Source organism: Leptinotarsa decemlineata, unplaced genomic scaffold, assembly GCF_025532065.1.
Source record: "Leptinotarsa decemlineata unplaced genomic scaffold, Ldec_3_MD MMD2_P_RNA_scaffold_14, whole genome shotgun sequence".
Lineage (NCBI taxonomy): Eukaryota > Metazoa > Arthropoda > Insecta > Coleoptera > Chrysomelidae > Leptinotarsa > Leptinotarsa decemlineata.
The window spans coordinates 9,153,843-9,180,901 of record NW_027412528.1 but is presented as its reverse complement, the minus strand read 5'-3'; the positions used below and the strand labels follow the sequence as shown (position 1 = coordinate 9,180,901).

Genomic DNA, 27,059 nt, shown 5'->3' with positions numbered 1-27,059 from the left:
ACAGTAGTTATTATAAACTGTTTCTCCTTCTTGTCGATTGCATCTGGTATAATCGATATACCATCTGGTGGTTCTGCTTCTTGTCTGGAATTTAGAGTAGTTTCCGAAATATCGGGCATTGGTGATGGTTCGGGTTGTATCGTATTTTCAACAATCATTGGTTCCGGAATAATCGGTGGGGAATTAGGTGCACGAAAAATTTCTTCTTGTCGTATTCCCGTGTCCATAGGTTCTGGGGTGAGCAAACGGTTTCGACTATCTTCTTCCATTCGTATGAGATCATCTAGGAGTTGGTCTAATTCGGGGTCGTTCTCGACTTGGGTAGATCTAGCATCAATTTCCATTGGATTAATTTGTATCCTTGAGAGAGCGTCAACATTGGTGTTGTGTTTTCCTTTTTTGTATACGACTTTGTAGTCATATTCCTCGAGGCGAAGTCTCCATCTTACTAATTTTGAGTTGGGCTCTTTCAACGAAAAGAGCCACTGTAGTGGTCGGTGATCCGTATAGATAGTGAACTTCCTTCCGTAGAGGTACGGGCGAAAATACTTCGTCGCCCAAACGATCGCCAAGAGTTCTTTTTCTGTTGTCGAGTACTTTTGTTCTGTGTCGTTCAAGGTTCTTGACGCATAGGCGATAGACTTGTCCTCTCCGATTTGTCCTTGGGATAGTATAGCTCCTACCGATGCGAAATTGTTCGCATCGGTGGTCAAAATGAAGGGCTTACTAAAGTCTGGATATTTCAGTATAGGGTCATTAATAAGAATTTTCTTGGAATTTTCAAAACTTTCTATGAAGTCGGCTGAATGCACGACTTTGGCATTCTTCTTTAAGCATTTGGTCAAGGGTTTGGTCAGCTTGGCAAAGTCCTTTATGAATCTTCTGTAATACCCTAGTAGTCCAAGGAATGCTTTAATTTCCTTCTGATTTTTTGGTATAGGAAATTTTTGAATGGCACTAACTTTGTCTGGATTTGGTTTCACTCCATCTGGAGTTATTATATGTCCGAGGTAAGCGACTTCTTTTCGCAGAAATTCACTTTTCTCCAACTGGATTTTGAAGTTGGATGTCCTCAGTCGTTCAAAAACTTCTCTGAAGTGTTCCAGATGTTCCTGCAAGGATGTGGAGAAAATTATGATGTCCTCTAGATACACAAGACATTTCTCGTTCTGTATACCTCTAAGGATGTTATCCAGGACGCGTTGAAACGTCGCTGGAGCATTTTTGAGCCCAAATGGCATCCTCTTGTACTCGTAGTGACCATTCTCCGTGCTGAAGGCTGTTTTTTCGATATCTCGTTGATCCATCTGAACTTGGTGGAACCCTGAAGCGAGATCCAAAGTGGTAAAATATTGACTTCGGCCTAGCTTGTCCAAGATATCGGTGATATTAGGTAGTGGATATTTATCATCCACTGTCTTTTGATTGAGTTTCCTATAGTCAATTACAAGCCTTCGCTTCTTCTTTCCTGTCGCGTCCGGTTTTTTCGGTACGATCCACAATGGTGAACTCCAAGGTGATGTAGACGGCTGTATGATTCCTTGCTGTAGCATTGATTTTATTTGGTTGCGAACTTCCTGCTGGTGAACTTGAGGATATCTGTATGATTTGGTGAATATAGGAGTGTCTTCTGTTAGCTTGATGGTATGCTTTATTTTATTATTGAACTTTAGAGGGATCTGCTCACAGTGAAAATAATCCTTGAATTCGAAACAAAGTTTTCGAATTTCCCTTCTCTCTTCTTTATTCATGTGATCTAGCCGTAAATTTTTTAAATTTATATTTCGTAGTTCTTCATTTCCTGTGAAATTTGAGGCTTCAAAATTGGTCACTTCATAAATGTCGATAGGCTCGATGTTAATTGGTTCAAATAGATCTATTATCAATTTCTCATTTGTTGGGTTTAATATTGTTGTTAAAGCCTTTCCGTCATCAACTGCAACGTACGCTGCTGGCATTTCCAAATCTTGAAATTTGTTGTAGCTTATAATTCCTTCTTTTAGTGGTTTGTTGACCGGTATATCCACAATATGTTCAGTTCGGGGAAGAAGTTCCATATGAAAAATTGATGTTTTCGACTTTTTGTGTTTTCTTTGGTTCTCTTCTCCTTCGAAATGAAGTGGAATGGTTGTTTCTTTTGTTAGCAGCTCGTTCCTGTCTAAGTTAATTGATGCTCCAATGTTTCGCAGCAAGTCGATTCCAATGAGTCCATCGTATTTAGGATTGAAATCGAAAATGAAGAACTTTTGGCAAAGATCGGGTCTTTTGAAAATTTTTGATAGAGGTATAGTTATGCTATAGTTGTGCGTGGAAATATTGTGAGCTGATTGTATCTGGAAATGATCCTCTTGAATATGCTGTGGGTAATATGTGTAAGCCGAATTTGTACTAATGAGAGTTTTTGTTGAACCAGTGTCTATCATGAATTTTGAATTAGTTTCAGGAAAAATAATGTACGGTAGTTTGGAAATAGATGTAGCGTTAATCTCAACTGAGTCATTGATTTGTCCTGTTGGGTAATACGAAAATTTTGGCATTCTTCCGGTTCATGTCCAGGAATTAGTTGTTTCTGTGTTTCTGTAAAATTTTCGTACAACTGATAGTTTTCTTCTTCTTGTTGATCGAGTGAGTGGTACTGATTGTATCCATAATCCATATTTTCATTGGCATAGTCTGCCTCTTCTGAGAAATATAGTTATTCAGACACGAAGGTTGGTTTAGGTTTAGGCTGTGTGTTTTTTGAAAAATTTTCTGATGACGTATCCATTGGTGTTGGTCTGGATGCTTGACGGAATGGATTTGGTTGAAAAACGTTCCTCTGGGTAGGTCTGCTTTGTTGGCTACTCTGCATTGTAGATGAATTCCAGGCAGGTGGTTGCCTGAAGGGTGGTCTTAGGAATGTCACTTGATTTTGTGGTATGAAAGGTCCAATTGGTCTCTGACCAATAATCTGGCGGTTTTGCGAAAATCCTGGAGTTGGACGAATTACTGGATTTCTTGGTTGTGAGCTAGTGAACGGTAATGTGTGAGTATCTCTCCTTTGGTTGTGCACTTGTATCAAAGTATTGGTTTTGTTTCGCGCATATGAAATATTTTCTTCACTTAAAACTTGAGATAAAGCTGTTTCAATATTTTGGGGGCCTCTTGAACGAATGATTGATCCTAATGGTTCCTTCAATCCTGTGAGAAAAGCTTTCAATGTGAGACTATCATATAAGCTGGTTTTGACAACTCGAACTTGTGCATCAGGTTCGTTGCAGGCAAGGTTTGAAAGAAGGCTTCTTATATCCTGACATCGAGAACCATATTGTTGTGGTGACTCGCTATTTCCTTGTCTCAAAAGCATAAGGTCTCGAAGCAGTGAATTTTCGTCTCTTTGATCGGCAAAATTTCGTTGAAGTAAGTTGCGAAGGTCTGCCTAAGACGTAATTTCCCTTGCTCCGGTTATAGTTTTTGCTCTCCCTGTAAGTTTGTTTTTTATGCAGGTTATCAAAAACTTATTGATGAAGGCTGCTGGGTCCTCTCTTTTGGAAAACTGGTTCACTATGAGGTCACATGCTTCAATAAAATCTGCTAGCTCTGTTGGTTCACCTTCAAATCTTGGGATGGCATCCAAATAACTTGTTTGAAAAGCGGTCATTTCGTCGGGTTGTTCTTGGGTAATTGTTTTCAGATAATTCGTTATGAAGATTGATATTCGAAATCAAATTTGCGAGATAATCAATTTCAGACATATAAAGGGAATATAAGGGGTATCACTGTTAAGGATTAAATTGGGATAAATGAGCAATCACTTACAATAATTTTTGTAGTATCCTCATTGGTCCAAATGGTTCTGAAGTGGTAACCCAAAAATTGTCAGTGGGAGACTGACCCAAAATCGCTTCCACTTAACTACTGCTACTGGAGATGAAATTAATTGAGTGTTCCTAGTATTTCAACAGGTTGATTGTCACTGATAGTCCACTGATAATCCAATGAAGTGATTGGCACTGATAATCCAATAAATTGCTTGGCACTGATAATCCAGAGTTTTCTTATCACTATGTTCAAATTTTTTCACTTGAATGTTCGATGTTTGTTCAGTTCTTAAAAATAATTGGAAATAACTTCGACGATTTTATTCGAAATCTTCCGGTTCGAGAATATAGCAATGGGTTAGTGTCGATTTTTAGATCACTACGGGCCACTACTATCCTACCACGACTGCGCCAATTAAGTTTGGGAGCTTCCGAAATTGATTTTTAAAAATAAAACTTTTCCGTTGAGTTACAATTATATTTTATTAGCAATGTTAAAGCCAAAGGTACAATTATAACTAACTGAAACAAAGAAAAACTCATATTTATAATATCGGGTAAGCTTGGGTAGAATTGCAGCGTCTATTGAATTCCTGGTATCCAGCGTGAGATACTTAATGTAAATGCACTCCGGGAATTGGCCTTGGCTATATCTATAACATGGGTTGTCCATACATAACACGCTCTCGTAAGCCAAAACATTATAAAATGTATTAAATCATTCAGGATGAATAACTTGAAGTCACTCGGTGATCTTGCACAGCAGAAAAAAATGTTCAATCAGCATAAGAAGTACTTTACCTACTTTGAATGCTTTCTCATTCAAGATACCAGTTTAGTTCATTGTGAATTTCCGAAAAGAATAAGAACATTATCTGTTTTATCACCATTCCTTAACTTTCCATTTTCATATAGGTTAGTTTGTTATTAGGCATTCCAGCGATGTATCAAATAAATCCAAAAATGCGCTTGTAGGGTATACACGGATTGTTTACGTTCGAACATTTATTTTATATATTTAATTTATTCTTTTAATCAGTGCCAGAATTTGTGGAGTGTAGTAATTTTTCGCAGCAGTAACAATTTTAATAGTGTTTACAAGGTATTTTCAATATAATGCCTATAACTTGCATTTTAGTGGGTTGTGGAAGTCGTGGAATGCGAGACCGAGTGAGTTTTTACAGTGTCCCCAATATCACGAATTCTCCGCACTATCCACATATAAATGAGTTGTCAAGAAAGCGACGAGAAATGTGGTTAGCTGCCATAAAAAGGCAAGATCTAACGGAGTCCATTCTAAGAAATCAGAGAGTTTGTAGCAGACATTTCATATAAGGTATTTTTCACTCTCGTCCTTTTAAATGGAGTAGCCTCACTGTATTAGGTGGCAAAATGATATATAGCAAATATGAAGTACATCGAGCAATGTATTATTCAGGCAAGTAAGATTAGTATGTTTTATTTTTCAGGAAAACCAAGTGGTTTAGATGATAAGGATAACCCCAATTGGATTCCCTCCCAAAACATGGGCCATATCTCTCAAGCCTTTACCAAAAGGAAACATGACATGAACAGAAAACAGAGAGTCGATGAAAGACAAAAACTGGTTAGATATTAATTAAAAACATTAATGGTGGTAAAAATGTTGTGATATCAAATTTTAAAACCCAAACTTTTTCCAGATACACAAACACGACTCTGCAAATCCTGTTATGGAGAAGGAGCCAAATGATGAGGACCCCACCGATGGTTGCGATGGTTTAGCCTCGCAAACAGATTTAACAATGGAAGCACTTGATATAAAATTTGAACAGTTGCAAAGTTTGCCTCTGAAAAAATTGAAAATTTGAAGTGCAAGATTGAACATTCTCGTCTTGGACTAATGGATTGTATTAGTGATACTGTAAAATGTACCTAATACACAGGATTTGAGTATGACATTGTCAACCAAATCATATTTGTGGAAGTGAAACCATTCATTTCTACTACATCAACAACGTTTCTCAGCCCTTTCAATCGATTGTTCCTTACTCTTGTAAAGTTGCGACTGAACCTAAAGTTTCACGATTTAGCTTACCGTTTTGGAATTACTCCAACAACAGCATCAACATACTTTTACAGTATTATACATATTCTGTATCAAAGACTAAAATCATTAATAATTTGGCCTACCCGTTCAGTAAACTGTAAAAATATTTCATCATGTTTTACAGAGGCATTTCAGGATAAGACCACTATTATTGTTGACTGTTTTGAATTTTTTATAGAGAAACCTAATAAGTATCTTACTCAGCAACAGTGCTGGTCAAATTATAAACATCATACTACAGTAAAATTTTTAATTGGCATTACCCCTCAGGGAACTATTAGTTATATAAGTGAGGCTTGGGGTGGACGAACTTCAGACAGACAAATGGTGGAGTTAAGTGATTTTTGCAGTCATATTAAACAACCAGGTTTAATATTATTTTAGCTCATAGAGAATTTTTGATTTCTGAAAGTTTAGGTATTCTGGGGGCGAAACTAGTAATTCCAGCTTTCACTAAAGGGCAAAGTCAACTACATCCAATTCAAATTGAAGAAACACGCAATATAGCTCATGTCAGAATTCACATTGAAAGAATAATTGGACTGGTGAAAAATAAATTCAGAATATTCAAAGGACCTTTTCCAATAAGCATGATGAAAAAAAGGGGAGGATGGCACTAATATCTTGGGTAAAATTGTGACAGTCTGTAGTGCATTACTTAATTTATCTCCACCAATTATTCCACTTTGAAAAAACGCGAAGGCATACTTCTGAGGGCAGTGTTGGGCACAATTAAATTGTTCGAACAATTAACAATTAAATTTTCATTTTTAATGGTAACTTGTATAAATGATTACAACTAATCAATTGTTAATCTTCCTTACAATTAAAAATTAATTAATTGCAATCATTTATACAAACCTACAATTACAATTGCTTAATTGCAATAATTTATTAGTTTTAATAGTGTTACAATTAACAATTGATTTTTATAGTTTGTAATTGCATTAATCTGACAGTAAGAAAGGGTTACTATTACTTCAGATAAGATACCAAGTCTCATATTTTATTTAAATAATTTTATTTTCTTTCTAGTTTTTCTTCCAATGTAGATAGTAAATTTTGAAAATTCTTTGATATGTAGTTAAAATTAAGAACAAAAACCCTATTTGTGAATGACAAGTAGTATAGTAGTACTTTATATGTTCAAGTTACCCTAATGTACAACACTCAATAAAATTGAATAAATTGTGTAAGTATAAAATGTAAAAAAATGTGTAAATAGAAATAAATAATAAAATAAATTTCTGAATGCCTAGAAAAGGTGAAAAAATCAAATTGAACCCTCTTCAACTACATATTTGTGGCTACCCCTCTAGATGAGCACAATGTTTTTTAGTACAGAGGTGGTTTAGTATCTCATCAAACAACCACTTGTCCTCTCTATAATACAAATTTTTTTAATGAATCTTTAAACTGTGGACATGGAATGAAAATAAATAAAAATCAAATATTGTAATGTTATTGAAAAGTTTTTTATTGTTTATTTTCCATTTCTTCACAATTACTACAATACCAAACGTTGTTCGGTAAAACTACCTAACCAATACATTTAAAATGGAACCACTGAGTTTCACACAGATCATTTTCGCACCTAATCATTGGTGTACCATCATCAACTCCCTTACATATACACCAGTGGGCTAGTCTGACAGTTCTCTCTTTCTTTGTGAAGTATCTGCCTAAAAGTTCTGGCATAATCACTTCTGAATGAAATTGAAGAGCAATTTCACTATTTTTGTTCCAAAAATCCAAATCCCGGAGAATACGTTCTTGGAAGAAAATATTTGGAGACAAATGACAAAGTCACAATAAAATAGACCAGACACAAACATTTGCATCTGTACTTGATAAAAAGAATGGCTTCGGTTCAAAGTCACATTATCATTTTTCAAGTTAAACAAGAATTTTTACACTTCACATATTCACGTATATCTTGTATATTATTTACAGAGAGCAGATAAGAACATTTAATTTCCAAGCAACTGCCCAGACAACATTCACAAAATACTATTCTATCAGGCGAGGCACCCAGTTGAGGCCACTTTGGATTTACCATCAACCCTACATAATTTATAATAAAGGATCTATGATTTTCTTCCATACATTCCTTATATTTTTTGACAGCAATTTTTTCATGGTTTAAACCCCAAGTAGTAGCTTCAGAACTGAACAGTATTTTAATTGGATAACATATGCTTTTAACTAGTGAGAGAGAAGGTGACTCTTTATTTGTTCTACAAACGGATTTAAATTTTGAAGCTGTTATTCTTCCAGCCCTATGTAAATACCAATTATTAGTAGCATGTTGTTTCCTAGTGATTTTCTCAATTTCGTTGCACTGTTCTTGTTTTAAAAGTAAATTAATAGATTTTGATATCTGCATCAATTCAATATATGTTTTGAATTCGTAATTTTGTTGGTATATATTCAATGAAAATGCAAGGCTTCACATTTACAGTCCCAGAAATTTTACTGGCAAATGGCTCAACAATCCTCATTAAACTTGCACTTTTGCCAATAGTCTCCTTGTAAGTAAATTATCAATATCGGATTCAGTCATCTGTGGCACTGCTGTCTTTTGTTGCATTGTTAAAGGTACTGCAATTTGTCCAAAGTCCATTTTGCTTAGAGGCGCAATTGGTACTACCGTAGATAAACATGGAATAGACCACATGCACCAAAATCAGTGCAAGAAGATGCATTCTTTTTTTGATATGCGTATTCAGCAGCAAACAGTGTGGCACCAACATGACTACAAACTTCACTGGCGCCTGCCATACAAGTACAGTGCGCTGTATCTATTGACCCGTCCTTAGTTACAATGCACCAAACATCAAGAGGTTTTGCATTTGCTCTCTGGGAATGCTTTACCTGAAAGAAAATTATTCATTTACTATTGTATAAATACTTAGCAGACAATGGTAGTTGTAACAATACATGTTTTATGATCTTATAAACATACTTAGTGAAAGTAATAATAGTGTACAGGAGGTGAATAATTTGTTTGACTTTGTCGAAAACTTCGATCTACTTGAAAAATGGATTGAAACTGTTTCTGTCATAGTTTAATTAGAACATTTAAGAAAGACCGGTATAAATGTAATCTAAAACACTCTTTTTTTTGGTGACATATAAATCCCATTTCGAATAATTTCGTTATTAGAGAGCCTTTAATGCGCACTGAGTTCTTAAAATAAACTTACCCTTCCAACCAACGTATAAATCATTTATAACTTTCGTCCCAACTTTCAACACAAATCCAGAGGTAAAATACTTATGAGCTTCAACACTCTTGAAGGCTTTCATTTGTTCATTGGTATAAAAACTATGTGTCAACACTAAATATGTGACAATATCCATGTTCGTTACTGGTGGAATGCCATTCAGAGAATAATTCAAATCATCACTTGTGAGTGTGAAAGGATCCACATCTTGAATTAGTTTCAACTTCATCTTATACCTATAAAAAATGCCATGTTCAAAAATTGTGAATGAAACCAGGTAAATAATCGAAAACAATGAAACAGCTCATCAAATAAATAAATAAATAAAATAAAATATTTATTAATCCTTTCAACTATTGTTAACAATAGATAGGATAAGTCAAAAACAGTGTCATTAAGTTTTAATTGACATACAGGACAAAACAAGCACAATGATGACTAACATAGACTATGTGAAATACACTTCGATATCATCTCAAAATTGAAAAGTATAATTCAAATTCCTCAACAGTATAGAAACATTCTCTGATAAGGAAATCCCTAAGTCTATACTTAAAAACCGCCAGGGATCCCGCGTTTTTATTTCTTTCGGAAGACAGTTAAAAAAACGGCAGCCTGCATTGATGGGAGATTTTTTGTAATAGGAATGTTTGGGCTTGTTCAATTTGATATCATTTTTATTTCTGGTGTATTTCTACCTCTCTCCAACATCTCGTTTTTCCAATAATAGCTTCTTCATATAATCACTCTGCATTATTAAATGAATGTGTGGACAATCAAAAATAACTCGATAACACCTCAAAATATAAATAATTTCCGAACATACACATAAACTAGCAAAAACAACTGAAACAACCATTAACTCTTATGGATAAAGCAGATGTGTGCCCTACAGGCGCCATCTTGGTCACGTGGTTTGGAATGCCTAATTTACCGATCCTTATTCATGCCATGGAATAGAAACATATAAGGTAAGTAGTCACATCTTTCCCATTCAGTACGAATATTTGAACATTCATATTATGCAGAATATTTACCGAAAACATTAAAACAGTATTCAGAAACCCAGAACTAACTAATATTGTTTTCCAGGCGATATGGCTCTAATATGTAAGTAAACCTTCTGGAAGTGATGAATAACAATCTATGCAATAAATATTCTTGGAAAGGTACAGAGAATGAGGCAGACAACGGCTGAAAAATGATAGGTGAAGAAAACTGAGAAACATACAATAACAACTATTTCAACCTAGCGAGGAATTTTGGATCTCCAACGTCGATTGGCAATAGGAGAATGCGAAGTGAGTGGTAATTACTGATCAAAGCCGTTAGTCAGGGAGCATACATATATTCTTGTACATTTCAGGTATGGTTTTCTATGGAACGGAAGATTCCTATTACTATGATGTTAAATAAAAAAAAAACAACTTGTAACTGAATTACATTTTTATGTAAAGGTTGTTTCATAAGGAAGGACGTGAAAATTGAAAAGCTGATGGAGTTTTCACTTCAGTCTATTGTCTTTCTTCTCATTCTGATTTACAATTGACAAATCGTTCATTATCGATCAGTTTGTATATCCTACATAAATATATTTGCAATATTAGCAAAACGTACTCGACCTAGTTATGAATGAAAATGATTAATGTACAGGGTGTATATACATAAATAAATATTTAAAAGAATAAGTACAATTATCTAAAGGGCACTACAGAAAGATAAAAAATTTTACAAGAGATGTAAGATGGAATTTTCATGTATCTCCTTGCTGAAGATTTCCAATTGCCGAATTGTAGGAGAAAGTTTTTTCATGTGAGCAGATCTCTCTCGTTGAGCTGCTCTCATTTGTTCACATTCCACTTTGAGGAGAGAAACTTGCTCTTCCAATTCAACAAGTTTTTCCCTCTTCGCTCTATATTCCGTTTCGAATCCATTATAAACGTGATACATCTCTAAAAATTTGTCGCTCCTGGATCTCATAAATGAAAACCAATCGTCTGATTTTTCGAGGTCAATCGTTGGGGGCGGTGTGCTTCTCGGGCTAACATCCTCGTATTCAGGAACCTGTGGAATACAAGGATATGATGAACTAATATCTTGTCGCGTTTGAGTAATAATAATTACCTGTTGGAGTGATGTAGAAGGTCCTGCTATGATTTCCATCTCTCTCACTTTTATCGACTTGTCTTTATCCCTTTTTCATGTTTCATCTTGTTCCTCCTTCTAGATGGCGAATTCGAGCTAGACTTTTTAGACTTCTTCGCCTTCTTCATTATCTTTTCTTCGCTCTCCCTTTTTTTCTTTTACGTCTCCTAAGGTCATCATCTGAACTGTTCTGATTGATTGAACTATGTGGAGATCCCATATTCTTCAAATACGTTTCCTCCATCTCTAATATATTACTCACAACAGTTTGTGATAAGTTCGGAAGTGACTCATCAAGATTCTGGTTGTGAGTCGCCATCACATTATCAAAGTTTGAGAGATTGTCATTCAACTCCACATGGTTTGGATTGAATCCTTTTGAAAAAGATTTAACATTGTGCATCTGCTGAATGGAAGTCATCATCAGTTGTGGTATCTCCCCGTCTTCCTGAATGATTACGTTCTGGTGGACAATTACATCCCTGCGCTCCACTTTACACATTTCTGATCGGTTCACAGAGCTTGATAGTTTTAATAAAGCTTCTTTCAACAAAGACATGGTTTTGAAATCATAAAAAATTATAGACAATATTATATGATTAAATTTAATTAGCTAACCAAAACAGTTTTTATCTTTCCTTTTCATCACCCTGATACAAAACAGTGGAAATCTTTCAGAAAAAGCAATTTCAAAAGAAGTAACTTTATAAGAAGAAGTAACTTTTAATCACATTGTACCCTTTCTAAAACAACTATTTTCAAAAAAACATTGAAATACTTGAAACAAAAATTACATTCAAATCAATTACTTTCATATGAACACTGAATCACACAAAAAAAATACTTCATAGAGAAACAAAAAAACTGTTCTTTACCAAAATTATTCTCATCTTAAAATATAACCTTTTCAGTTTGATATGAATAATATAGTAGGTTGTACTTACATCGAGATGAATTTTCAGCTGCTAAGATTTGAATTCCATATAACATCATCAAAATCTCAATGTCCTTTTGGAAACCTTCAAACTTGTTTCACACTTTTCAAGGTTGTATTACGTTTACATAAAAACAACTACTTTCATAGAAAAAAATTAATTACATGAAAATAAAACTATGAACAGATAATTTTATATGAACACCGAATTATACAAAAAAAAATTGTAGAAACTGAAAAGAAGAAATCAATTTCAGAAAAGAATTTCATATAACATCGTCACATCTCAACTTCCTTTCAAAAAAATTCAAATTTTGTTCAGAATATTCAAGGTTATATTACGTATAAATAAAAACTCTCTTTCACAAACATATACTTTCATGAAAATCAGTTGATTTACACAAAAAAAAACTTTCGGAACAGATAATTTTATATGAACACTGAATTGAATACAAATTAGAAATTCAAAAACTAAACATTCCTAAAAATATAACCCTTTCAATTCGAAATGAATAATATAGTATACTGTACTTACATTAAGATAACTTCAACTGCTAAAAATCGACTGTGAATATTGGGTTGCTTGAATCAACTACATCACTTGACTTGACTGTGTCACTGCAAGTAAGTTTGATGGGTAAGAGATACTACAACAGAATGATGTGTTGTCCCTTCTGATTCTGTTCTGGTGTTTGGAAAGGTCAGCATTTTCTGGTGGGGGTTCGAATTCGAATCTTATGATTTGTCCCAACGATACAAAAATAAAAATGGAAGAAAAGGGTAATAAGAGTTTATTGTTGGTAGAAACTAATTTGAGATTTTACATTTGTCCAGAGTGCAGGGTCATATAATCACAAAATTGTTAGAATTCCGTCTTTATCACCCTATAAAACTTCCCGAATGTCCTAATGGACATTTCGACGGTTTCTACCTCAAATATGCCAATGCACTTCTGAACGTGCTAATGGATTTTACGGTCGAGGTTTCCAATCCGAAATTTTTTCTTCTAATAACCAAACATCCTTTGGCATCCCTTCAATAAAATAATGAGATTGACTAGACTTCAACAGCATATAATCATGAAATATTTTCTCTCCAAAATAAACCAAACAACCTTTTGCATTCCTTCAATAAAAGAATGAAATTGTCTAGACATCAGCAGCATATAATGATAAAATATTTTTTCTCCAAATAACCAAACATCTTCTCGCTTCCCTTCAATAAAAATAATGAAATTGTCTAGACTTCAGAGACATATAATCATAAATTTTTGTTTGAATATCGATATTTTCTATCCACAAAGTTACAAAACTAAACATCCTTTTTTCCCAAAAATGCTGAATACGCGCAATTGTCAGTTTTGGAATAAAATATAATCATTGATTTTTTTTGTAAATCATATACTCGCGCTAAATTATTTGTGCTCAATCACTTATGAAAATAAAATCTTAATTCTAATTTATAGTGACACCACAAACGATTTGATCGATTATTTTCGTCAAGTATGAATTTTCCAAATTCTTAAAAGCAAAAATTAGATTTATAAAATTCAATTAATTGATTGCTCTTCCAATAATGCAATAAGGAGATCTAGGTTTTCATCGATGGTATTGTTGGAATCTTTCATTACGTCCAAAAGAATTCTCAGATTCTGTTGGGAGCTTGTTTGATATAATTCAATATCGGAATGACCCCAAGGTAATGTTTTGGTAGTATTTGGAATTATGAATCTTTTATCATCGTTATGCGACAGAGCGACTTTATTACACATCAAAGTATAAATATCATGTAAATCACTTCTGAACACATTCATCTTTCGCAATATTGTTCCACCTGTTTCAACAATCCTTATGTAATCGTCAATTGGAATCTGATTTTTAATCACGGATTTTTTGACACCCTTAGTCGTTTTAATTTCATTTGACACACTTTGGATGTGATATGCTTTTGATCCAGTCCCATGAAAACTGATTAAAGGATCATTAGGAAGTTCATCTTTCATATTTCCAATCACCGACTTCTTAACTGATACATGGAACTTATTATCCAACGCGTAGTTGGAAGTGTCAAATTTATCAACATTCTCAATGATAAATTCATAAAAATTGTCTGTCATTATTTTCAAAATCAAAGAGTCTGTGTCGGTGTAGAGAAGAGAAGAACGTGATCCGAAATGTTTTTTAATAACATCACAGAAAAAGTCGTAAATGACAGTTTTCGACATATCCAATATACTAAACCCCAGATACAATGGTTTGTTGTAACAAACCTTAACTTTATCCATATGTATGACTACAAAGTCTTCTGCAATTATGGATAATGTTTTGAAATTAGGGCGAGCTATCAAAGCGTTGGCACCCATTCCTCCCCGTAGAGATTCCCAATGTGTAACAATTCGAATGTCTCTCCTGTTGTAAACATTTTCCAAAGTTTTCCCGTAAATAGAGTTCACATTTAATTTGAAGTAGTTCTTCTCAAACTTATTGGTGGCTTCATTTCTTAGTTTAGTATTTAAATCGATATATTTTTCAACCATTGCGACTGATCGAATCTGAGTACTCTATGGGTTCTAATCAGTTTTAAACCATTACGAAGCGCCTGTTCCAAATTTCTATAATGAACGATATATTTATTTTTATTATTCAAATTAGGTATAAGTTTGGCTATTTTAGATTTTGACCCAGGCGGTATGATACTTTCAACCAAAAATGGTAAGTCTGAATGTAAATCGTGCAATTCAACGGGGTAATGAATATCAACTTCAAGAATGTATCCTTGAGAATTATCATCTGGAATACTAACGATATCTAGTTTACTTATTTCATCGGAGGTCAACCTTGTGAACCCTCCAAAAGGTAGTGATTGAGACATGCTATGACCATACAGATTTGTTGCATCTAAATACATGATAAATGATGAAGCTTCATTAGGATTATAATTTGGAAGGAATTGACTATTTGCAATGTGCTGTCTCTCCGAACATTGACTAACACCGCCACGAATACCATTTTGAAAAAATGTACCATGTCTATATCAGTTAATAATTCCAACTGGATGCCTGTATATTTCAACATAGCGTCCCAAGAAAGACCTAGAGATGTGAAATAATGTGCAGGATCCAATTTATATGTACTCAAACTCATGTTTCTGAAATTTTCAAAAATATCACACAGTAATAGAACATCTGATTTCAAGTAAATATCAGAATATTCACCCAAATCATGACAATTGAATGTTTTCCATACCTGCTCAACTCTATCATAATCATTATCAGAAATATGTCTTTCATTCAGTCAAAAAAGTCCGCCTTTGATGGTATAGATGAATAATTCAATTTATCTAAAGAATCGATGAAACTGTATGGAAAAACACCTTTCTGTCTCATAAGTTTAAATTTATTATTTTCTGGAAAATGTTTTCTCATTTCCACAAAATGTTTCTCATCTAAATTATCGCCCAACTCTTGAAGAGATGCACTCATAAATTTGAAACTATCAATGAACCTTAATTTCAAAAATACTTTTTTCATTTGCCCATTTCGATTTAATTTGTTTTCTATAAATAAATGTTTCGTGAAAGAAATATATTTCTCTTTAGTTTAAGCGTTGACCTCAACTTTACTTTTATTGGTGCATAAATCTTTTACGAACAAGTGACAGTCATACTCACTGAGATTATGGAAAATAATCGGAATGAAATTGGGCAATTTGAAATTGAGATTACATATGGAATGTGTAGCACTGGTTCTTTTTTTTCTGTCAGATGACAGTGGTTATGAATTTTAATGTCATACTCTTCGAATGTCTCTCCACATATAGCACATGTAGTGGCATTATTGAAATAATTTTCTTCCTCAACAGTCAAAGTGTTCATTGGAACGATATTTTGCAAATATTTGTGATATATATTGGTGACGTCAGCCTCCAACTTTGAAATGAAAACTTTAGATGCATCAGTCCCTCTATACAATACGAATTTTGAATTGAATCATCAAAAGAGCACTTTATGAAATATGAGAAAGCGTATGGTTCATGGAGATAGGTTCGATTTGTGGAAGACTTAGCAGGATTTGGCTCATTTGTGTGCAGTGAATGGTGAATGTACACGGTGAATGGAACTCTCAACTGTTTCTCAATATTTTCAAATTTCAAAATATTCTCAGGTACGCATTCACCGAATTAATCAACTCTGAATTTTGTGGTTGATGTTGTTGTCGATATGTGATTACAATCATTCAATTGAGGTCGCAATAAACCCCGCTCATTACCAAAGTATAATAAACAACCATCACAGAAATATTTTCTATGTTCATGTGCAGATATTTGAGATGATACTAATCTCGATAAATCTTTAATCCAACAATAATGACTGTTACCAGAATCATCCATTATATTCAGCAGATTCACATGGCTATTAAGTCTACGTTTCGAATAGTGTAATGGGCCTACAACATCATATGAAACTTTACCGTTTTTGAAACATTTTTCTAAACCATAAACATTGATAGAGCAATCATTCATAATCTCAAATTTAGGAATATCTTTTAACTTTACTAGAAAATTCATACCTGCTACATTCAACACGGTAGATAAGTGAGGATATGATGAAATTTCACACACTCTCACACTGACAGGATACAGAGCTGAAGTTACAGCCCATGCAAAACAGTATTGATTTTGATTAATAACATTCACAACACTTTTCTTTGACTCAATGAATTTGGGTAACTTGATATAAGAAGAGCCTCCAAGGGGGCTATACTTGTTGACATTTAATTCCATAATTCGAATTTCCTCGATAGTCCAACCTGAAAATTTATTTTCTCTTCACATTTGATAACCAATTTTGTGAATACATCACTTACCTGAATCTCGATGTTGAAATTCCATTGCTTGGGCAGTTAAAGCATCAATAAAAATGTTATAAATCACATTCAAATCATTCGATTGATCGACAACTTGATTGGGACTATTGAATGATTTTACTTCTAAAAACTCTTTAGTTTGAAGATAGTAACGTCCAAACACCTCTATATTGACTTTCACACTTTTATGGATAACTAACACTTCTTCGAGTAGTTTAAAAACTTTTTACTTCAATTCATTGAAAAATGTGGGGTAATCAATGTTTTGACTATCCACTCTATAGCACACAATTCTACACTTGAATGCTGTGCGTATGATTTTAACACCGTCCCCATATTAAATACATGCATTTGTTCTATTTTGCAAAGTCCTCCGATGATAATTCATCTGATCACTTGCAATATTGAAATTGCAACACAAATAGGTTTACCTTTCTGGAGATATTGGAGGGTTTAACCTAGACCTCTTCGACATTGATGGTCCTTCATTATTTGCAAGAATACATGATTCCCGCTGATGACAACGCAAGTAATCACTCTGAGTGAAACTATTTCCACATTCACTGCACGTATACATCTTTTATATAATACCACACGATTATGATGAGAAAATGGACAAAAAAGAAACATTCACAACACACATGTTATATGTGCACAATCCTCCACTCCAATTCAAGGTAAATCTATGACATTTTATTAAATATCACTCAAACTCAAGGTAATACATCAGTAATATCGTTCAAAATTTTTCCCAAGGTCATATGACGTGTTCGTAGCTCAAAATCGCTTAGGAAATTTCCAAGGTCATGTGACATATAACCATGCAAGGTCAAATCATAGCCGTAGAGTAAAAAGGGGTTCACGGTCATGACATCACACGCAAATCAATGTCAAAGTCATGAGCGGAGAGTAAAAAAGGGGTTCCACCTCATTATGTTACACGCAACTCAAGGTCAACTCGTAGGCGGAGAATCTGGGGGGGGGCATACCCGTCTTTCCCCCCTACTCTCATCACTCCAGTCCTGGTTGGCCTTGGATTCCATAGTGAGTTTTCAAAATGCTGTCGCCAGAGGAACAGGTTTCACTTATATATTTTCTTAGACAGAATAAAATCCTACCATTTAAATTTTTAATTATTAACGTATATTCAATCTAGATACACTGAGGTTGAGGTATATTTTTTTTCAACAAATATATGTAAACCACCACATAGTACTATGCGCTGGGAAATTATTTTTTATCAAAACATTTTCAACCCAATCAATTGACCTCTTGAAGTATCTAATATTGAATATTATTATTGGAATTACAAGTCTTATTTCTGGAAACTTTTACTCTGAATCATTGAGTTATTCATATTGAATGTCTGTATGTTTTACTACAAGAAAAATTATAAGTTCTTGATTCACCATCAGAAAAATTCATAACTTTCTGATTTCAACTTGTTCTCACTGAAACTGCATACGTTATAGCCCTATTTGACGAGTCCTGAATTTGTTAAATGATCCTTTGTGGATATTCCGTTCTACCCATCTTATCATCAACCACAACGTCCTGGCTTTTGATAGAGGCCTATATTAAACATTTACGACAATTTGGTGTTTGAATACTTCATACCACGCCAACGCCTTTTTACTACAAGATAAAACCCTTCACGGAAGGTGAGTTCTCCAACTTTTCTTTTCATTATTCTCTTGCTAGCGACAAAGTAGGACAGTTTCTAAAAAAAACATTTATAGGGTTGTACCCGGAGGATTTTCACCCAGGGAATTGTCACGGTTTCTGTTCTGGTTGGTTATCTCCCTAGCGTTGGTTTAACCTCACGTCTACATCTTAAGGATATTTTTGGTAATAAGGTTCCAATAGGGTTCACTTGCCCGAAATGTACACTCCATGGATCAGCCTGATGAAAAGTTGATTGCACTCGGAGATAATGAAGCTATCGTAGTATCGCTCCACTCATCACTCCAGTCCAGGTTGGCCTGGGATTCCGTACTCAGTTTTCAAAGTGCTGTCGCCAGAGGAACAGGTTTCGCTAATATATTTTTTTATACAGGATAAAATCCTACCATTTAAATTTTTGATTATTAACATACATTCAATCTAGATACACTCAGGTTAAAGTATATGTTTTTCAACAAATATAAGTAAACCACCACATAGTACTATGCGCTGGGAAAATAAATTTCCTAAAACATTTTTAACCCAATCAATTAACCTCTTGAAGTATCTAATATTGAATATTATTATTAGAATTACAAGTCTTATTTCTGGAAACTTTTACTCTGAATGATTGAAGAGTTATTCATATTGAATGTCTGTATGTTTTACTATGTTTTATTTATTTATTGAATAACACTCATCAATTTGATAACATCTTATAGTAAAGTATCTTATAGTTTTGGGTATAACAACTATTTAGCCATTATTCGGTTGCTCAACTTTCCAAGTAAGTACTATTTGACATAGACATTTTGAAAGTAACAGTGGTGCCTCTCCTACTTTTTGACCAGTCAAGTACTGTATAGTGTATAGTACAAGTACTGTATAGTGTCAACCGACGAAGAGCTGCCGTCTGCATCGCTCCTTTTCATCTAAAAGAAAAAGTGCTGCACGACTATGGTTACGTTCGTGACCGGTAGGACAGGAATGTACTCCGACACCCCTTTCAAAATAAAATACAAACTTTCAGATGTAGCGCTCACCTCTGACCCGTTTTCTAATGATACTTCGGTGTTTTTGTTGCCCACCGATATGATAATCGTAAGGGCTACCATTTCATTTTATTGAAGGTGCTCATCCGAGTCAGTGTCCCGATTGAAGACCATGATATAACTCATTCTCGCTTGTTCCACCCTCGATTCGTCACGACGCTCATTTTGATTACGACCATAACTTGCTGAATGCGCATTATTTCTAGTGATAGGCGCTTCCCTGTAATTATTTTTGTTTCTTCGTGGATTTCTGTTATCGGATTATCGGATGGATCGACCTTGTATGTGTCGTCGATTTTCTGTAAAAAAGATTAAACGTCATCTATTGTCGCGAAACCGTTTGTCATAATGCCCTTCTGAATATCTGGCGAAAAATGTTTGGCGATTATTTCGATCAATATTGCTGTAGTAATTTTTCCGTAAGAAAGCTTGTTTGACTAATTCAGAAAATAATCAGATCTACTGCCTGATTCATATCTGCCATAATATAAGTCTATAACTATATCCCTGTGCCTTATCAACGCTCCAGAAGCGATCCATGAAAGTAGTAGTAAAATCTTGAAATGTATTGAAACTGCTTTCTTTTATTGCCATCCAATCTGCCGCGGCACCCCTCAAGCAAGTCACTGCTAAACCCAATTCACAATCGTCCGGGACCCCCGCTTCAATAAATATTTCATTCAATTTTTTCAGAAATGCCATATGATGAAACTTTGTAATCTGGTAAAAAAAAAAGATTGTTACCCTCCAATTCTTTCCAGTTCGATATATAATTCCTATCTTTTACCGTAGTTATTTGAATTTCGGTTTGACGAGAATCAACGCTTGAAAAACTCCGGCGGATTATTTGCGGCGGAAGAAGACACTGCAATGTTTTCAAGTTTCTTAGTACGTTTTTTGATGTGATCAACATAAATATTCTTGTATAGCGACCATCCCTGTCATTATTCTATTCAACTCATCTTCCATCTCATTAGAATTCGTAAATGGGCTATTTAATTCTAATTTGTTCCTATCCTTTATATTTCATTTCGAATTCATATTTTAACACAAAATTCGTAAAATTAGCCTATCAACAGAATATTCCAAATATTATGTGGTAATACAGTTTCTGTTATTTTATTCCATACATAAGAAGAAATCACAATATAATACTTGTTTAATATTTTTAATTTTCATTTCTTGTTGATAATTTTTTCAGCTGGTGTTGATATTTCAATTTTTTTTTTGGTTTTTTTGGTTGTTGCTTGTACGTTATTTCATTGTAATTTCAGTGTTTTGCCTAATAAAATTGTTTATTTTTCTAAGGCTCTGTGATGTTTTTCAATTACTCACGAATGAAGCAACTATCCGAAGTAACAGACACACGACCTGTTACTTCGGATTTCATCAGCGCAAGCCACACGGCCATCGCTGCATGAAGATTATCAAGGCTTTGGATTTTGAATTCAACTTGAAGATTGATTCGACATTGGTATCATTGAAAACACAGTCTCCAACAGAGAAGCAATACAAGCTTTTTGCCGTCGTTCACCACGAAGGCGAAAATGCCAAACTTGGACACTACGTGATCGATGCCTTCCACATCAGCTACAACTGCTGGATAAATTACGACGATTCTTTGGTCAAGACCCTGCAGGAAAAATACGTACTGAAACCCCAGAAAACGCGAGTCCCTTATTTGCTATGCTACAGGAAAACCTATATGATCCGATCTAAATAACTGCGCCTCAAGGGGATGGGGTTGCTGCTTTTATGTAGAGTTAAGCGACTAGAATCTTATGGACTTTATCTTTTGAGTTTTTATCGAATTTGATTTTTTGTTGGTTTCAATGAATTTTTATTCTTTCATTTTTTTGTGAACGGTATATGTTGACGGTATAATTCAAAGGAATATCTATTCATACCGCCTTAAAAAAACCAATATCATTTCAATCCCCTTCAACTGAACACTTATTTGTCGGAGAATTTCTTGGTAACTATTGGACATACTTTCACATTTGTCGTATATAAATGATTTGTTATTTTGTTTGTTATGAATGATATTTTTCAAAAGTCGAATGACAACTTTTCCGAAATTTCTTTTATTTCTCTATCCAATCGTAGGTATAATATTTTCGACATAACAATAAAAAATATGGGCCTGCGCTCCTTGTATTTGTGAAATGGCGGCCTAACGTGCGCATTTCCATTACTAGTTTGCTATTTTTCTCAACTTCATGTAAAAACTTAGATTTTTCCACACTGCCAAAACAAACAACCCGATCACCATTCAGTATTGAAAAAGAAGTGATGACAGTTGCTCGATTAGCTTGCGTCATCGTTTGGGAAAGTTCAAACAACAATTTTCATCATCTTTCTCATTGCCATACGAATTCTTTAGAGAAAAATTGGCGTTCCTGAAAAGGGCCATTTTTGTAAAATAGAAAAATTATAAACCGGTTTCTAAGTCCGAATATTCGTTTTCATCAGCCACATGAACGTCATTCGACTCTTTAGAGTAATTTTTGGCGTCGTAAAGTTTTCCTGCCAATCTAAAAAATTCCTCTGTTCTGTTCAAATTAAGTTGGGCACATCGTTTATAAAACATGTAGCCGGTAAGATTTCCAGGAATGTGCGCTTTTTTACGCCCATTCGAAGCTTTTACCATCTTTGCGTGCCTCCAAGTTGATTCAATAGCATTGGTGTGTACACCAGTTTCAGGGTCCTTGAAAGTTATTGAATGATTTACTTTCAAGTAGTTGTAGCCTTGACGAGAAAAACAATCATATGCTTTCCAGCAATCCGAATGGATTATTGATCCTTTCTCAATCCAGTTCTCAATTAAAGGTAAAAGGCTATCTGTGTCTCGCCTTTCGACTGGTACCATGAACTCCTTCCTGTACCACGTTCAAAACCGCCGAAAACCCATTGTCCTTCAACTCTATGGCCTCGATGAAACTTGCGTTTTCCAAATTTTCTCTCATCAATTTCCACAATGATACCGGGATCTCCTAGTTTTTCTGGTTTGGTGAAAAATACATCAAAAACCACCTCCCTACAAAAATTTGCCCAATCTACAGCAGCAGATTTGGAAATTTCCAATTACTCTATTATAAATATCAAATTTGCATTCGACACCCAAAGATTGACAAATCCCAATATTTGAAAAATAGATAATTTGGATTTGGAAAAAAGTGTTCCATTTCGAAATTCTCTTGAATAAGAACATTTTCGTTCTTTCTGTTTTCGAACAGATGTCGTATTGGTCCACACCCATTTCCAACCGTCTACCCTGAAAAGTAAACAAAAAGTGTAGTTTTTCGAAACTTACTGACCTTACTAGACCTGACCTAACCTGACTGACCTAAACTAACCTAACCAGACCTGTCTTGCTCTAATCCAACCTAACCTGACCTAACCCAACTTGACCTTTTTTTAAGGGGGAGAAAGACCTTTGAACACAAGGGACCGACTCCACGAGTGACTGGTGATTCGTTAGCCAGTAAAACTTTCCCCTCTTCGCCACGAATGATCTATCCGGTACCGTCCATTCGGAAATTCGTCAGATGTATCTGGCATCTCTATTTCGCTTTGCCTCTCGATGTAACTGCTGTTGCTGTTGTCGCTCGCGCTCCTCCCATCTCTTTTATGGGTATTAGCGGAACTCTCTCCAATTGTTATTTGTTGTTACCTATATGTTCTCTATGGCAAGTGGCTCTCTGATGCCAGCCTCTGCTCTCTCTGATGTCCATCTCGGACACAGAAACAGCGTGTGTTCAGCATCGTCTCTTCTATCTTGGCAGTAGGCGCACTCTTCGCCAGGAGTCCTTCCGATTCGATGCGTGTAGCTGCCGAAGGAGCCATGGCCTGTCTGGAACTGCGTTTTGAAATAATTAGTTCTCTTGCCTTTGAGGAGCATCCAGTCTTTCACCAATAGCACCAGTTTCTTTGTCCACTGGGCCTGTTGTCCCACCTCTCCTGCCATTTGTCCATACATATTTCCCTCGCCCTTCTCCTTCGTGCTGCCAAAGCCTCATCGCCAGTCCTCTTGTGGGTGTATTTCTTCTCTGCAGCAAGAAGGTATATAGGGATCATGCCTGCTACGACCTGTGCCGCTTCTCTTTCTCTGGGTGTTGATTAGAATTTTCCTCTACTTCTCCATCTTCATGGCTGACTACCAAATCGGCGCTCCATACAGTAGGATGGACTGTACCACTCTTCCTAGTACCGCCCTCTTGCTGCTATCAGATCCCCTAATGTTCGGTATAAGTCTTGCTAGGCATGCTGCTCTATCTTCAGCTTTTCTGGCCGCTGCTACTACGTGAGGTCAATAGCGTTTCCCACTGTCGATAATTATCCCCAGGTATTTGAAGGTTTTTTTGGGAATTATTTTGATTTGCCCAAGCCGTAAGGTTATGTCATCCCGCTTCCTCTTCCCCTTCATGGAGTCCACTGCAGTTTCTATATCTTCCATGGTGAAAGGTTGCACTGGTTGTATCTGCCAGTTTTGGTGTGCGACTGGTTCCTCGCGAGTGGGGAAAAAAGCTCGCACTATTTCTCGCTTCTTTTCCAGGTTAATTTCATAGGGGGTTCTGTGTTGTACACCCAGGAGCGCTATTTTGTATCCACTTTCCCATATGTCCTTATCCAGTTCATCGCACAGCTGGTTCCAGTGGTCCCGTTTACACTTGTCGATGAGCGTTTTGAGCTCTCGTCTGGCTTGTCGGTATTGTTCTTGTACCTCTCCCAGCCTGGCGAGGTTCCGTTCCTGTTTGGCAGACCGTGTGTTTACTCTCCGGGCGATATTACAGCGCCCTCTCTGTTCTTCGATATCTACGTTCTACCAGTATGGGATTGACCTATCTGGTACTCTGCTCGTGATATTTGCCATGCGGTATGTATCCTTAAGTATTTGAGAGCTTTTATGGTGGGATCTTTTGTCTTGCTGGCTCATTTCTAGTATTCGCACCCTGAATTGGTCCCGGCACCACGGCCAGTCGATGAGCTTTTTCGGTTCTCCTCCTTTCCAGATTGGCTTCATCTGCTTTTTCAATTTAATAAATAAATATATGAGTTTCCAAAATCAAAGTTAATATTCAATCAAAAGTGCACTTACCTAGCCCTAGACATTCGAACCGCGGAGCTCAGCAAGAGAGGAAATTAAATTATAAAATCTTGAAAACTGAAACGTGACTCAGTCAGAAGAGAGAGAAATTTCAACATATCTGATGATGCAATAGTTCGACACGTGGAAGGCCATGTAAACGAGGTCACACGAGTGTCCAGTTTTGGACCATAAACAGCACGAGAAACTCGTTAAAATTAACGGGTATTGCACAATTTACAAATGGTTACTCAGCAATTTTTTTGTGTATCATCCTTTTGCGAAATATCTATAAACAATTCGATAATGTAAGCCAGTGGCCTTCTCACGTACACCAAGATATGTGTAGGGATAATTCGGCCAACTCTGATGGCAGGGAGAGATGTATAAATAAGCCAATATCGTTCAGAGTAAAAAGAAGAGTCGAGTCAGAGTCAGAGTGAAGAATCAGAAAAAAAAAGTTCAGAGAGTCAGAACTAGATTCGATTCTAGTTTCAGTTAGATAGCCATGTAGCTGTAAATAGTAAAAGATTAACCAATTGAATAGAGATTCAAGTGGAGATTCCTAAAAAGTGTGGAAAGTTGCTGTGTTCCGAAAGTTCGATAGTCTACGGCGAAATGCGTAAGTTTTTGACAACACACTGTAATTTTAGTAATAGACTTGTAGTGTAATATAACTGATACTCATGTGAAATGTCTCATGCCTCATTCACTGAACGAATGTGTGCCCTCTTAGATTGTGCATCAATGTAAACGCATAATATAGCTATATATATATTAAACTGCAAAAAAAATGTTTTCTATTCCTAACCAAGAGACACGACCCACCCATATTTAAGATCTGTGCGACCTGCTGTAACTTTTGTTGAACTTATAAAATGACCGCTCGAAATAATATATATCCAACCATATATACAGCGGGATCGTCACAGTACTTGTGTAGCAACAGGTTCTCTTCCTGCAGTACGCTCCAGCTGGATATATCTTCCGCCATCTTTGAGGTCACGACGGTGACATCAATGCATGTCTCGCTTGCTCCTCTGCAGGAAGTCGGCGTTCCGTCGCTAAGGACGGTCATGTTCTTTGCCGCGAACCATTCTGTCCAGTGTTCCCCTCGAGCATCTTCAACAGTGGATCCTCATGCCGGTGATTTGGCGTTAAAATTCCCGTGAACCATTACATTTTTTTTATAGTAAACCTAGCGCATAATCTCGTCCACTTTCGCCTTGTATTCTGTGATTCCTATATTCGGAGATATGTAACAGCAGGCGAGAGTACTCTGAAGTTGGTGACTATATAGCCCTCCTCTCCTTGGTAGAAACTACTTCAAAAGTCCTATTAAGTATCAGCATTGCAACATCCTGCCGTTTATCCTGGATCCGTGTTGTTTCCCTTATTTTTGCCTTGTTTGGTTCAGCCACTATCAGCAAGTCCAGTTGTTCTTTCTTGCACTTATCGTAGGCCAGGTCGTGGGCCGCGCGTGCTCTTAGAAAGATAGTTTGGAGAATCTTCACCATTTAGAATGTTTTTTCTTCCGCTGCTTTCCCGTCGTCCGGCACTCTGTTGCAGCCACTCTCCATTTCTTCTATTCCTTCCTGCATCTCGATAATTCTCTTCTGAAGGTGCGGCACTTGCTAGTGCCCATTTTATGTTCTTCCATGCACGCAGGGCACTTAACCTGCGCTGTGCAGTTTTTCTCTCTGTGACCTTGTTTACCGCAGTTCCTGCACAGGTTCAGTCGGTCGTGCCTACTTTTAAAGTCGCTCTTCACGTGCCTGTAGCCCAAGCATTTAATACACTTCGTAATGCACTTCGTGCAACCTCCTCTGGACTTATACCGATTCTCAACTATCCTTTGATAAGAAGTCGTTATGCGATTTCGGCTTTGACAATTATCGTGACCGCTTGCAGGTCCCGGGCATTTGCTTCAGCTCGCTCAATCTATATGGTGACTCGTGATCTCCCAACTCCTTCCTCAATGCATCATGCACATCGTCCAGTATTGTCGTTTCGTCCAATCCTTTGGCGTGGATCGCGACCTGTCCGGGTGACACTGATTCTCACCACGAGTCCCACTCCTGCTGCTCTCAGGGTTTCCACGGCATTTTCATCTTTTTTGTATGGATGAGAATTTTTCCCTCCTTCGTCCTCCTCGCGTTTTTCACAACCTCAATGTCTCTCGTTCCCATCAATGTTTTCT

At 36.0% G+C, this 27,059-nt stretch overlaps 2 protein-coding genes and 1 pseudogene across 2 annotated transcripts; 1 reads left to right on the top strand and 2 right to left on the bottom strand.

Annotated features, from left to right (window-relative positions):
* The first annotated feature begins 3,277 nt into the window (after positions 1 to 3,277).
* LOC111510824 (uncharacterized) lies at positions 3,278 to 9,114 on the top strand. Its single transcript, XM_074178238.1, has 2 exons — positions 3,278 to 5,406; positions 5,483 to 9,114. The coding sequence occupies exons 1-2, from the start codon at positions 5,209 to 5,211 to the stop codon at positions 5,648 to 5,650; spliced, it is 366 nt and encodes a 121-aa protein (XP_074034339.1). The 5' UTR covers positions 3,278 to 5,208; the 3' UTR covers positions 5,651 to 9,114.
* A 1,111-nt stretch (positions 9,115 to 10,225) lies between these two features.
* On the bottom strand, positions 10,226 to 12,089 carry LOC141483548 (uncharacterized). Its single transcript, XM_074178235.1, has 2 exons — positions 11,241 to 12,089; positions 10,226 to 11,180 (listed from the first exon to the last, which is right to left on the bottom strand). The coding sequence occupies exons 1-2, from the start codon at positions 11,277 to 11,279 to the stop codon at positions 10,845 to 10,847; spliced, it is 375 nt and encodes a 124-aa protein (XP_074034336.1). The 5' UTR covers positions 11,280 to 12,089; the 3' UTR covers positions 10,226 to 10,844.
* A 9,857-nt stretch (positions 12,090 to 21,946) lies between these two features.
* On the bottom strand, positions 21,947 to 25,937 carry LOC141484638 (uncharacterized; annotated as a pseudogene).
* Between the last annotated feature and the right edge of the window lie 1,122 nt (positions 25,938 to 27,059).